At 35.7% G+C, this 13,255-nt stretch overlaps 1 protein-coding gene across 1 annotated transcript in view; it reads right to left on the reverse strand.

Moving 5' to 3' along the window:
* Positions 1 to 6,371, reverse strand: part of LOC148951321 (E3 ubiquitin-protein ligase HECW1-like) — a 186,453-nt gene extending 180,082 nt beyond the window's left edge. Inside the window, exon 1 of the mRNA XM_089090804.1 lies at positions 6,225 to 6,371. Coding sequence (XP_088946930.1) covers positions 6,225 to 6,277 — 53 coding nt within the window. The 5' untranslated portion in view covers positions 6,278 to 6,371. The remainder of the gene's footprint in view (positions 1 to 6,224) is intronic.
* Positions 6,372 to 13,255: the final 6,884 nt, after the last annotated feature.

The raw sequence follows: 13,255 nt of genomic DNA on the forward strand, positions 1-13,255 counted from the left end.
TTCAAAACCTTTCAGCCCAGGCACGTATGCGGGAATTATTTTTGGGAAGGGGGCAATCAAAGAGTCCGTATACTTACTAAGGACGAAAGGTCCTCTATGTGTTTTATTTTTTTCCGGCTGTTTCATATAGCCTAGAAGGCGCTAAGGCCATATCCAGGAGGGGAGTATACCAGATTTTACCCCCCCCCCCACTAACACACAAAAAAATGTTAGAATCGTAAAAACGTAGCAAAAAAGCATATAAAGAAATTTTCGATGCATTTGTGAAGTTTTTGTTGTAAAACACCCCCGGTAAAAATTCCCCCCTCCCCTGAACATTAATAGAGAATATGCCCTTGGAAGGGGTGTCGTAATAATAAAAAAGACAAAATTTGATTTGACAGCCTGAATAAGAACTGCCCAGGATTAAAAAAAAATTAGGTTCAGAAGGCCTTAACCTCCTCCATTTGCGTCCCTGTTTCAGTCTAATCATAGGTTTGGAAATCTAAATACGAAAAAGTCTCAGACAATGACAAAATCCAAGAATTTTACTCTAAATAGCCGACCATCAAATCACGGTTTAAACATGCAGCCTAATTAAATTAGGCATCCATTTAGGCTGCTGTCCCCGATGTAACCTAGGACAAACCTAAAATCAACAGCAACCAAATTAAAACAGATTGACACATGCAACAGCGAGAAATCTGACGGAGTTAAGCTCTAGATCGTTCCACAGTGGCGAAGCTAGATCCGGTACCTGCCCACAGCTCCTTCCCCTTAAATAAAACTTGTTTATGAACTAAATCTCATCAGACAGTTACAACCAACGGAAAAATAATACAAATTTTATGGAGCTTATAAATCTGAATAAATATATTCTTAAGTCATTCAACCCTTATAGGATTAGTTTTAGCTTTCTCATCAACCTTTGAGGCTCAAAGTTCAACTTTGAAATCTATTCCATTTTTCTGATAGGCTAGCCATCAAGCCAAGATGTAAATCAATGATTAGCAAAATGTATCATTAGTTCATATGATACTCATTTAAATTAATAAATGTTATCAATTGTTTTACCTAATAAAGTTGAAAGAGACTCTTGGGGCGGTCCCTCAATACTTTAATCACTAAAGTAGTCAATAATTCCTGGTCTAGTTTTCGATCGTAATAAGGTTTGCTACACATTATTAACATCACATACTAGTTTGATACATATCCCTGTTATGGAAGATATAAATTTTAGAGTTGAAACTTCTACTTCCACCTTGACAAGGAAAGTTGTTAAGCTCTGTTCAAGTTACTTCAAGAAAAGTGGTAATTATGTTGAATTTTATTAAAGATCAAAAAGATGGATTTAAGAAGCACTTCATTTTTCTTTTTTTTAACAGAGGGTGGTAGATAAGAGAAAGACAAAGATTTGAATCTTCAGAGGGATTATACTAAAGAGAATCCAGACCCCGGGAAACGTTTCACCTATTTGGCACAGGCTTTATTAAAATCTTAGAATTTAGAAACCCCCCCCCCTAATAGGCTTCTCTCAAATGGCTTTCCTGGTTTTGAAAAACTAACGTTATTGGTCTCCAAATGCAATTTTACATATTATTAAAATGATATTCCTTCGGGACCAATGCACATTTCTACCATTAATGAGCGGAACAGTCCCTGTGAATATGAATTCTTAAAAATAAAGCATGGTTAATTCCCATCCAATCATGACAAAAACCAAGGGTTGTATCTGCTTTTCTTCATAGTTCTCGAGAAACCATAAATTACACTTAAAGAACTGATCACATGTTTCGTTTTTCACCAGTTTAACTAGGTTAAAAACTTGGTTAATACTTTTGTTTTTCACCTAATTAATATTTTCGGTTACTATGGGCTAGAGTTCCTTCTTTACTAGTTTGCATCTGACGCAGCAACCATGATACGAAATGTGGTAAAAATCCCCAACACGCTGTTGATTCTTGCAAATACTTCTTGAGCAAAATGCTTCTTAAGCAAGAACTCAATTAAGACTAATTTTAAAAATGGCAAATGACTTGAAGAATTATCCTAGATGGTTTTGAAGTGCATTCAAGTCAAACTTCTTAACGTTACTTTGGCAATAAGAAATCTTCAGTGCTTCAAAGAAAATTATGATGATCTTCAATTACGGGATAACACTTTAAGGTCGAACACCAAATGTTTACAACATAGGTCAGCATACAACATAGGTTACAACATAGGTATTGTTTAACCATTAACATTGTCAATGGTTAAACATTAGATTTGGAAATTAGTCGTCAGATACAGACAAGTTGCATCCCTTTACCCCTCTTTTCCAATTGAGGCTACTATTCACGTTTATTCTTTTGCCTGTAACATCATCAACACAATCTGCATTGAATTTCAGACCTCTAGGACAGGAATTATTTTTGAAAGCAATTAAATTTAGCATATTCAATGGAGAAAAAATTGACCAGATATTTATAAATGATCTACACTTCATAAAAAAAATGTTGAAAAAAGCTTTGAGGTGGTCAAAGCGTAGGGTTTGAGATGTTCAAACTCAAGGTACATAGGACGGGATTCGAAAAAAAGCATTGTATAAAAAACAAGAAGATTTTTAACGTTCCTGGAGCCATCCCTTTAAAGATAAAAACAATCCACCTTTTAATGAATATAAGCGATAGTTTCATAGTACAGTGCAACCACCTGATAATCAATCCGTAATGGAGTCCGTGCTATAGACCGCAACTAAAAGGGAGACATGGATACTGGTTAGTACAACCATAGACAAATAAATAAACATTGACAGTTGATTTATTGGTGATACAAATAAATACATATCGTTGCCAAACAAGAAATCCAGAGGGCTTGAGGGGTTACACTAACATGTTCCTACGCGAAAGGGAAAGGGGGCGGGTCTTCGAGTCTTTGTTTCGTATAGTTTCTTATCTTTCCAGTTTAATTCACCTATATTTCATATTTTTTTTCGAATTTGAGTGGGATGGAGGAGGAGCGTGCGCAGCTGTATTGGCCACAGGTGGCCTGGTGCTATGGTGAGTTGTTACTAGTAGTAGTAGTTCCGAAGAAAAAATTTCTGGGTTTCTGCTTACGGTATTTGTCTATTATATAAAACACACTCGAGAATTGAAGTTTAGTGACAAAAAATATGTCTTTGAGACGGCTGACTGTCTCAAAGACAAAGAAAAGTTCATTATTAACGCAATTCTTGACCTAGTTCATTTTAGTTCATTATTAACGCGATTTATTTAAATGCGATTTGATTATTAAATAAAAAAAAGTTTTTTAACTGAAAGTAAGGAGCGACATTAAAACTAAAAACGAACAGAAATTATTCCGTATTTGAAAGGGGCTGTCCCCTCCTGAACGCCTCGCTCTTTACGCTAAGATTTTTATTGTTTTAAAAATAGAGTTGTGAGAAAGAGTCAAACTTTAGCGTAAAGAGTGAGGCGTTGAGGAGGGGACAGCCCCTTTCAAATACCGAATAATTTCTGTTCATTTTAAGTTTTAATGTCACTCCTTACTTTCAGTAAAAAAAAAAATTAATTGGCTTTAAAAAGTCGGTAAATTTCTAGGTGGCCCTATAATTTACCTAAAATGAAATTGAAAACATCATTTGATGCCTTTTTTATGCTCTTTCATTATACAATAATTGCTTCTGGTGCAAATTGCATCCTGAGCCCTTAAAAGGGCCCCAAAGGTATTTCATTTCTGTAACCACACAAAGAAGTTATAACCCAACCTAACCTGCAAAATGCTTGATTTTCAATTTAAACCGTTTCCTACCGTTTCAAGTTTTCAAATGTCGTCGACAAAAATAGCACTGAATTTTGCGATTCGAAACTTTGCCGTCGAAAATTCAGGGTATATATTTCCACATTAGGGGGGTGGAGGGTAAAGTTCATGGTAAATTTGCAGTGGGCCATATAATTTAGCTAGGATGAAAGTGAAAACATTATTTGATGCTTTTTTATGCTCTTTCAGAATTCCTATAAAATACCTTCGGGGCCCCTTTAAGGGCTCAAGATGCAACTTGCACCAAAAGCGATTATTGAATTATGAAAGAGTATAAAAAAGGCATGAAATGAATTTTTCACTTTCCTCCTACCTAAATGATAGGGCCACCTACAAATATACCAAAAAGCCTTTGTGTAGTACAGACCGCCCTGCTAAAATGATTCGAATTCATACCATTCCTGGCTATGCCACTGTACGGCGACCATATTCAAAATTGTAGCCTATACAATGCGTTTATTTCGGAAAACGATTAATGCCATAAAAGAAATAACGGAAAACCACTACTACTAACTACTCACTGCAGCACCAAGCGGCCGGAGACCAGTACAGCCGTCACCAGCTTGAAACACCTGCCCAGGTCATGGACTAGCCTAATTTAGGCTAGGCTCTTAATTAATTCCTGCTATTCTCTGATTCCTCATAGTTATTTTTCTTAAGGCAAATATTTTTTAAGATAGCGAAAAGTTCAAGTAGCCTACTAGAATTGTGCCAAAGAAATGTAAGATAGTGATATTAAAAATTGTGTTTATACATAATTGTATTTCCTTATAGGCTATGTCATGGCCTAGATAGGCTAGCTACTTTGTTAAATTGGGTTTCTGCAGTCTCGACTTCATTAAATCTAGTTTCGTCTAGCCCAAGGCCGTACCCAGAGGAGGGTTTGAACCCCTCCCGAAATGTTTTTTCGACTGGTAACAAAAATGGATATAAACAAATTTTGTATGCGTTTTTTGAAGTTTTTTGTATAAACTCCCTCCCCTCGGAAAAAAAAAAAATCTTTGAGTAAAACCCCCTCGGAAAAAAATCCTGGGTACGGCTTTGGCCTAGCCTAAGATTAATTACAATAGCCTAAAGGATAAATATAGGTTTAAATAATTATTTAAAATAGCCTATTTTAAAATATGAATAGCAATGGCAGGACACATAGTAGTGTAAAGTCTTCCGGATTTAAAATGCAGTATAGCATAAATTCAATGTATTTTATCAGAAAATTAAGGCAATTTCCAGGAACTTATTTATAACCGGTAGTAAGCATTTCCGCGTATACTTCCTTGAAGTGTTATAGAAAATATTTTTAAACACGTGGAAAAGAATGATATATACTGAATGAACCACTATATCGATTTGAGTTATAAAATAAAATTCTAGCATTTTCCAATATATTTGGCAGTTAGGAGTCATTTGTACTCTTCATTAGCTTGGCACGTAAAGCTAACAGAGTCGTCCTAGCCAAATGGTTGGTGCGCTGAATTACAAATCTTTAGTCCGAAGGGCGGAGGTTCGAATCCTAGTGTATCCAATTATTTGGTTTAGGACGGGGGTCATTAGCATGATTCTGTAAACTCAGCTAAAGTGAAGCAGACCCATGTTAATGGGTACCAACCCAGGTCAAAGGGTACCTAGAGAAATCTAGGGGGGCACGCAAGAAGGTGCACATTCCTGTCTATACCTTTATTTTAGCTGTTTAGAATTCCAATTTTCAAAACGACCATGTTCATAGAAGACATGTCGACTATTTCCATGAATTAATTATTTTTGGCTTACTAACTGCTCCCTGCAGGACCAAGCCGCCGGAGACCAATACAGCTGTCGCCAGCTTGAAACCCCTTAGTAGGGAAAGATAAGGAGTAGAGATCTAGTAGAGATCTAGCAAAAATTATCTTTCTTCTAGCTGTCGCCAGCTTGAAACCCCTTAGTAGAGTCTAACTAATGCAGGCTTATTGTGCATAGCCAAAAAGCGACCATGATATTTGGAAAGACCATAAAATAAGGCATCTAATAGTAGGCTACTATTTTTGGTCAATTTATACCAAATCATATTATTGAGTTAGGACTAAAGTGAATACACCATTCGATGCCTTTTTTTATGCTGATTACGAATATAATAAGCATTTCTATATAGGCTATACCTAACCTAATATATAGGCTAAGCACCCTATATAGGCTATACCTAACCTAACCTAACCCTGAATTGGCCTATATAGGGGGGGGGGGGCTTAAATTCATTTCCGATAGAAATGCTTATTATATTCATAATCACCATAAAAAAAGGCATCGAATGGTTGTATTCACTTTAGTCCTAACTCAATAATATGATTTGGTATATATTGACCCTATTTTTATTTCATTAGCACATTTCCTTTAGAAGGGATCAACCACTAAACTGAAACAATTTTTCTATTTATCTTTTAGCCTAGTCGTAGTCTAACATGAATTGAACAAACCTTTCACGCAGAAGTATATTGTGTTCTAAACTTCCATTAATGCTTTCAATCATTATTCAACAACTAAAAAACAACACAAACATGATGCATCTCATCCAAAACTCAAAAGAAAACAATGAAAACAATTTTTGTGTAAATACAAGTTGATTTGGAACAGGGAACTAGATTATAACTGAATAGCAATGAAAAGAGAAACCAAGCATCTGATAAACTTCGCTACGTCATATCCCGTTTGTATTTAGGTAGGGGCTAGATACTTTAAAAAAAAGTAATTTCGATTGCGGCACTTCTTTGGACTGTGCTATCAGGATATTAGTCATTATAGTCATTAGGCGAGGGAGGGAGCTAGGGAAGACCTAATCCTCTCCTAGCTTTTCAAAAATTAAGGTACTAGATAATAGATGGTGGACTTTCGCTATATTAGGAAATAGTTGAGTTAAATGAGTGAAACTCTCGGGAATGGATCCAGGGCCTAAATTATGCCCTGGAGATACGTTTCCGAGATTTTATGTTCATTCCTTCTCTGACTTAACTTTGGGAAAAAATTATTTCGTCAATTTTAGTTCGTGTCCGCTCTTCTTTGACTCTGGTCTTTGAAAATAATCCTAATGATTTGAATATAATTTTAATCCGTAGTCATAGTAGGATTTTTTTTTTTAATTTAATAAATATTTTTTTAAATTATTTATAACTTTTCAAATCAGCTCTTAGCCAAGACACGAGGCTCATCAAAAAAAAAAAGAAAGCTTTCCTTATGCCTCATTTGTGCTGTAAGTTTATTTCGGAAAATTGGACTCGCACAAAGTTTGTTGAAGTTAGTCAAAGGCCTTTGGACGGGAAAGGAATGGAGGTTGATAATTCCAGGGGCCTTTATAGTGCCCTTGAAACAATCCAGCTCGTGATTGTAGCAAGCGAAGGAAGGTAAAAAAGCCATAGAAATGGGTGTCTTTGCTAGCTTACAATAATACTCTGTTGTTAGCAATTTACATTTGTACTAGCAAAAGGGCCAGTTTTGCCGCCTCTACTTAGCGTTTCTCCAATCGCTCAGGACTTTGACCCTTGCTGAGGGCTGGTGCATAGGTCTTCGGATCTTGCGAAACGTCGTTACTTTTAGAACAGAATTTATGTGTCTATCTAGGTCCAGGCTACTAAAAACTAAGGGGCTGATATACCACTTGTCAACCGTTTTAAGTAGGTTTTCTGCCTAGAGTTGTGTCTATTGAAATTCCTATTAAAGGAATTGACAGACGAGAAGATTTGTACCTTTATTATATTCTCTTATATATAAAAAAGTGATAATATTTATAAAAAGAACATGAAAATATTTATGCAATTTCCATTTTCGGAAAAAAAATGTCTGAATATGTGAAAAGATGTAAACAGTGTAATTTTTCAATGATGTCACATTTCCGGCTTACAGTAATTTATTTTAGAATTTTCCTAGCTTAAGTATTTTTGTGGTTCCAGGATTATTTGCAGCAAATTTTAAATTTCTGGCTTGAATAGCTAAGCTAGAAATTGCTTTTTATGGTTCGTTTTGCTTTATATTTCTTCTTATTTTCTGTTAGCTTGTGCCAACGAAGAAAATTTATTTCTCACTTTCCTCTTCAAAAGTACTTCATTGTGTACTAAAAATTTGAAAAAAAGCTTTTCAAAGAAGTGAAATCATTTTTTTTTTTTTCAACCAGCTCAAGTAAGTCTTCAGCCAGCCAAATACGTCATTAGCGAACTTCCTCAACACAACAGTTCGAGCTTCAACCCTCCGTCTTCAGTGGAGAGTCCTGCTTCACTGCAATAACTGCTTATACAGGGTGCATTGTTATATTTATATATGCGCAAGTTGAAATTTAAGATTTCAAACTCCAAAATGAAAAACATTTTCCTTCTTTATCTGTGACCATAGTTTTGTTGTAGCACATCAGTCATGCGCGGAGAAAAGGGGGAGGCCTTTGTGCTAATGCCCATTAGAAACATCGACGATTTTTCTACATGTTCCATTTGATTTGCGCTATTGCTGTGCTCTTCGTCCTTGTGCATGCTACATTCATAGCACTTAACATCTCTAAAAGCTTTTTTGTAAGTCAATGAACTATTTATTATTTGTTTGTCTCCAACATTTAAACTGAGGAAATTTGATGTCAAGTTATTTAAGTGCTGGTTTAGAATATCGAAAAATCATTAAAAATTGCGGATGTCGTAATCCTAGAAGACGAAGGGCGGGAATAACTTCCTCACTTTGCCTCTTCTTCCCCGGATGTCCGGTTTTATCCAACTATACTTCTTATTTTTCTATCCACGAAGATTGTAATTAGCTGTCAATTCTTTTGCAAAAAGAGCCTGAGTGTTGAAAAAAATATATGTCGTTAATTAAGGGTAATTAACATATTTGGATTTTTTGAAGTCTTGGAGGTTACGCTAAAAAGTAGTATTTTTCAATGACGCGGGAAATCTTGAGGATAAAGGATATTTCTACCTTTACACGAGGTCATTAAGCGAGCATTATGTTAACAATTATGATTAACAATAATGTATAAGGTGGAAAAATAGCCAAATTGCAAATTACTTTCGTGTGACAAAGTTAAGCAAAACTTGATAAGAACAAGGCTAAGTAATTTTTTTTTACAGTTTTGTAACAAAAACATTATCTGGGGGTGGGTGGCTGCCCATAGACTAAGGAATTCATAAAAAAACAGAAAAATCAGATAAAGGCAGAATTTTCTTTGATTTTAGCACTCCGAGAGAAATGTTGTAATTCTTGCCCCCAGTAAAATCAAGATGACGTCTTTTATGGAAACAGCCTATTTAAATTAAACATGTTGCTCCCGTCACTACAGTGGAAGAAGCGGTACTTGTCCATTATCCCAACCATACTCAAGTTCTTGATCTGAGTAAAACAGGTTTTTCTGTGTGCATTCGGTTGTAATTAGCTTAGCCTGAGTGAGATGAACTACTATGTAGGCATATTCCAATTAAATATTTAATATATAGAGTTGGTTAGGTTACGTATTTCATATAATGCGTTTTGGGTGGCCTGCTTTTCCTAATTCTCTGTTGTATTTTCCATAATTTTGTTACTAAAATATTTTTAGTAACGAAGAAGCTAATAAATCTGTTTTAGTAATTCAAGTAAATGCAATAAAACAGAAATGTCTGTTACAAATTCACAAACAAAAAGATATTCCAATTTAAGAAGAGTAGACAATAGAATTGCCATCTTTATACTTCAATCGCTCGAGCAGGATTGAGAGTATGACATGGGCGTCGGGAGTCGGGGGGGGGGGGCGGGGGGGCAGCTGCCCCCCTAGACCTTCAAATTTAAATTAGATATGGCTGTAAAAGCAGATGGTTTGGAAAAAGCAGTTGATAAAACTCTATCACACTATCGACTGCCCCCCCCCTAGACAATGTTGCCTAATGGTGCCTACGCCTATGGAGTATGAGACTAGGTTGATTTACGACAGGGTTGACATGATTGGTTGATTTATTTGCAACATCAAAATCCCAGGTTTAGGTACACAAAACACATTAAACAGTTCGTGGTAACGAACTGTAAGTAAGGAGTGACTCGGCCCAATAGTTGCAACTCTAAAAAAAGAAATTTTCATAACATTAGATACTTAAAAATATTAATTTTATATGCCGATTCTTATGCCTGTCAAAATTAACACGCCTGAGAAAATTTGTCTACTTAAAAAAAAGGGGAACAACCCCAAAAATTTAATCAATGTTAATGAAAATCACACCATCAGATTCAGAATATCAGAGAACCCTTCTGTAGAGTTTTCAAGCTCATATCTACACAAATATGGAATTTCGTATTTTTGCTAGAAGAAAGATAAGGGATGTGTGTTCATTTGTTTGTTTATGTGTTCCCCAGAGGTGATCGCATCGAACTAATGGTCACAGAATGGACCCTGGCTCCGCGCCGATGAGGGAAGCCCGCTCTTCGCTGAGGGAAGTCGCTGGCTGGACGCTGGTCTTATTCGGTTTTCATCAAGAGAAGTAGAAATCTGGTAGAAACGAAATGGCTGTGGCGTTTCTGAACCCCTTCATAGTAGCTAAAATAATAGATAATAGATTCTCAGATTTCAGATTTATTATTCTCCAATAAATACAAATTTAAAATACAATACTCTTATTACCCCTCGAAAGGCTCCATGGGTAGGGATACAAGGGATACAACAACAACAAAAATCAATATAAGCAAAACAATAGATTTACCTAAGAAAATTATTTTTGGCTTATATAACGATAGTGTGACTTATACTCGTTAATTACGTCAATTTAAGAAGTACTATTTTATAAACGCACGCACTGAAAGTTTCAAAATTTAACAGTTTTGCATAAATGATTTTGCCATCTAATATCAAATCGAATATCAATATCAAATCGAAGTAACACATTTTATAAAAATTAAATACACTAGAAATCCTATACCGGTCGAATTCGCCGTGGCATTCAATAAGATCCAAGGAAACTAATTAAAAGGGAGCACACACAAAAGCCAAATTAGGCCAGTAGCCTGTGAGAAATAAAAAAATACCCAAGACGATGAACAAGTCCTAATGGGGGGGGGGCCCTGGGTCAATCAAAATATATTTATGTTTTCCCAGAGAATTTGATATCATTTTCTTCAATCTCCGCTTTAAATGAATTTTTTTTTGCTTTTTGGCATCCCTGCTTTCAATACAAAGAATAAGATATTATTGTTTAAAAATGATAGCCCCCTACCCCCCCCCCCCCATATAGGCAATACCGTACATTTTTTATAAATCATATTTTTGGGGTCACTTGCGTTTCAATCTTCAATTCTCCAACCTTGTACACAGTCTATAGCTAAATTTTGTCTCAATAGAAGGTTTTCTTTTTTTGGAGGGGGGGGGAGGTGAAAAATTTTCAGAAAGAAAATTTTATTTTCTTTAATCTATCAAGCGTTCAATAATTGTGCATTAAACGTTAAGAAAAAATATCTAAAAACAGCAAGAAACAAAATTCTACAGACTTATGATTCAGCTGTCCCAACAATCTGTTGACAATCAATTTCAAAATTCAATTGAACCAGTATAGTGAATGCGTTCCATTCAACTTAAAAATGAAATTCTTGACCAAGAATGATGTAAAAATCTTACAGCAATTGGGAAACTGCATTCGAAATGGTTTAATTTCATCAAACAGTTCGTGGTAACAAACTGTAAGAAAGGAGTGACCCGGCTCTATAGTAACCGAAACTCTAAAAAACGTGGGTCTATACCAATTTTGATACCAATAGATACATCAAAAGAATCAGATTTTTGTGCTGATTTCAAATATATAAATTTTATCAAGTTTAGTGTTACTCATCAAAAGTTATGAGCATAAAAGTCATAGAATCTTAATGAAAATCACATCACCAGATTCAGCGTATCATATAACCCTATTGAAGAGATTAAGCTCCTAAATGCAAAAATGTGTGATTTTGTTTGTTTTTTTTCCTGCCAAAAGAAAGATCACGGATGCGGGTTTATTTGTTTGTTGTTTTTTTCTTTAGGCGGTGATCGTATCGACCCAGTCGTCCTAAAATATCGCAAGAGGGGTCATTCGAACGGAAATCAAAAGTTCTAGTGCCCTTTTTAAGTGACCAAAAAAATTGGAGGGCAACTAGGCCCACTCCCACATGGTATTTGCTATTGGGAAGTATACATTTTTAGGGGGAGGGGTGTCATGCTTGGGGTGGATTTCTAAGAGAATTTTCCTTTGGAGAATCTTCCTCTGGGAGGGGAATTTCCGATGAGTGAATATTCTACGGGAAAATGTTACACTGGGGGGTTTTGACAGAATTACTATGCGAAATTCTTTTTAATTATGTTGAATTCTTTTCGCCAAATCTTTTGTGTTGAGATATTCCGAGGAAGTTATGCGGGTGCATTTTTCGCGCGTTTTGTTTCTTGGAAAATAATCTCCACGGAAGGGGACATTTCTGCAGTGATCGAGAAACCGATTACAGATTAAAGTCTTATTCCAATGAACTAATGCTAAGGAGAATTTTTCAAAGTGAATCGTCCACAAGCAATTTTACAGAGGGGGGAGAGAGATTCTCAGCTAGGAAGGAACTGTCTGGAAGGAATTTGACGGGGGGGGGGGTGCAATTTACTCTGGATGAAATTTTCATAGAGGAGTTTTCCGTGAGGGGGAGGGGCATATTTCATAGAGGGTGAGTAAGATTTACCAGCATTATTTGAAAAACGAACAGAAATTATGCCATATATGAAGGGTTACCCCCTCCTCAATACCTTATTCTTTACGCTAAAGTTTGACTGTTTACTAAAATTGAAACACAAGAGCTGTTTAATTATAATATGAAGCTTTTTTTAAAGTGTTAACAGCTTTGGCGTAAAGAGCAAGGTATTGAGGAGAGGGTGACCGTTCATATCCGGAATAAATCTGCCGAAATTAATATGCAAATCGTGTTTTAATTTTTCATACACGGTGAGCCAAAATCGAACCTGCATTAGTTGAAAAACGTTCAGAAATTAAATAAAAAACAAGTTTTTTTTAACTGAAAGTAAGGAGCGACATTAAAACTTGAAATGAACAGCAATTATTTCGTATACGAAAGGGGCTTTCCCCTCAATACCTCGATCTTAACGCTAAAGTTTGACTGTTTTTCATCTCTACTTTTTAAAACAATAAAAAACTTTAGCGTAAAGAGCGAGGCGTTGAGGAGGGGACAGCCCCTTTCGTATGCGGAATAACTGCTGTTCGTTTTAAGTTTTAATGCCACTCCTTACTTTCAGTTAAAAAAAACTTGTTTTTTTATATTTAATTTCATAAAGACGATACTTTTGTCAACATATGAAGAACTGTTTACATTGAACCTGGATATATCTTGTTTATATGCAGAGTAACAGAAGAGACAGAATTAACGAACAAGAGAGTAGTGAAGAATTATTGTATACAAAGTAATATTTGGTAGGGATAGTCACTTGTGATATATTACTATAGGGGTGGTACCGTGATTGGGTGATTTTCGGGGATTCGGGGAACCAAATTTT

Source organism: Artemia sp. Qi Xiang Cuo, chromosome 6 (assembly GCF_049724085.1).
Source record: "Artemia sp. Qi Xiang Cuo chromosome 6, ASM4972408v1, whole genome shotgun sequence".
NCBI lineage: Eukaryota > Metazoa > Arthropoda > Branchiopoda > Anostraca > Artemiidae > Artemia > Artemia sp. Qi Xiang Cuo.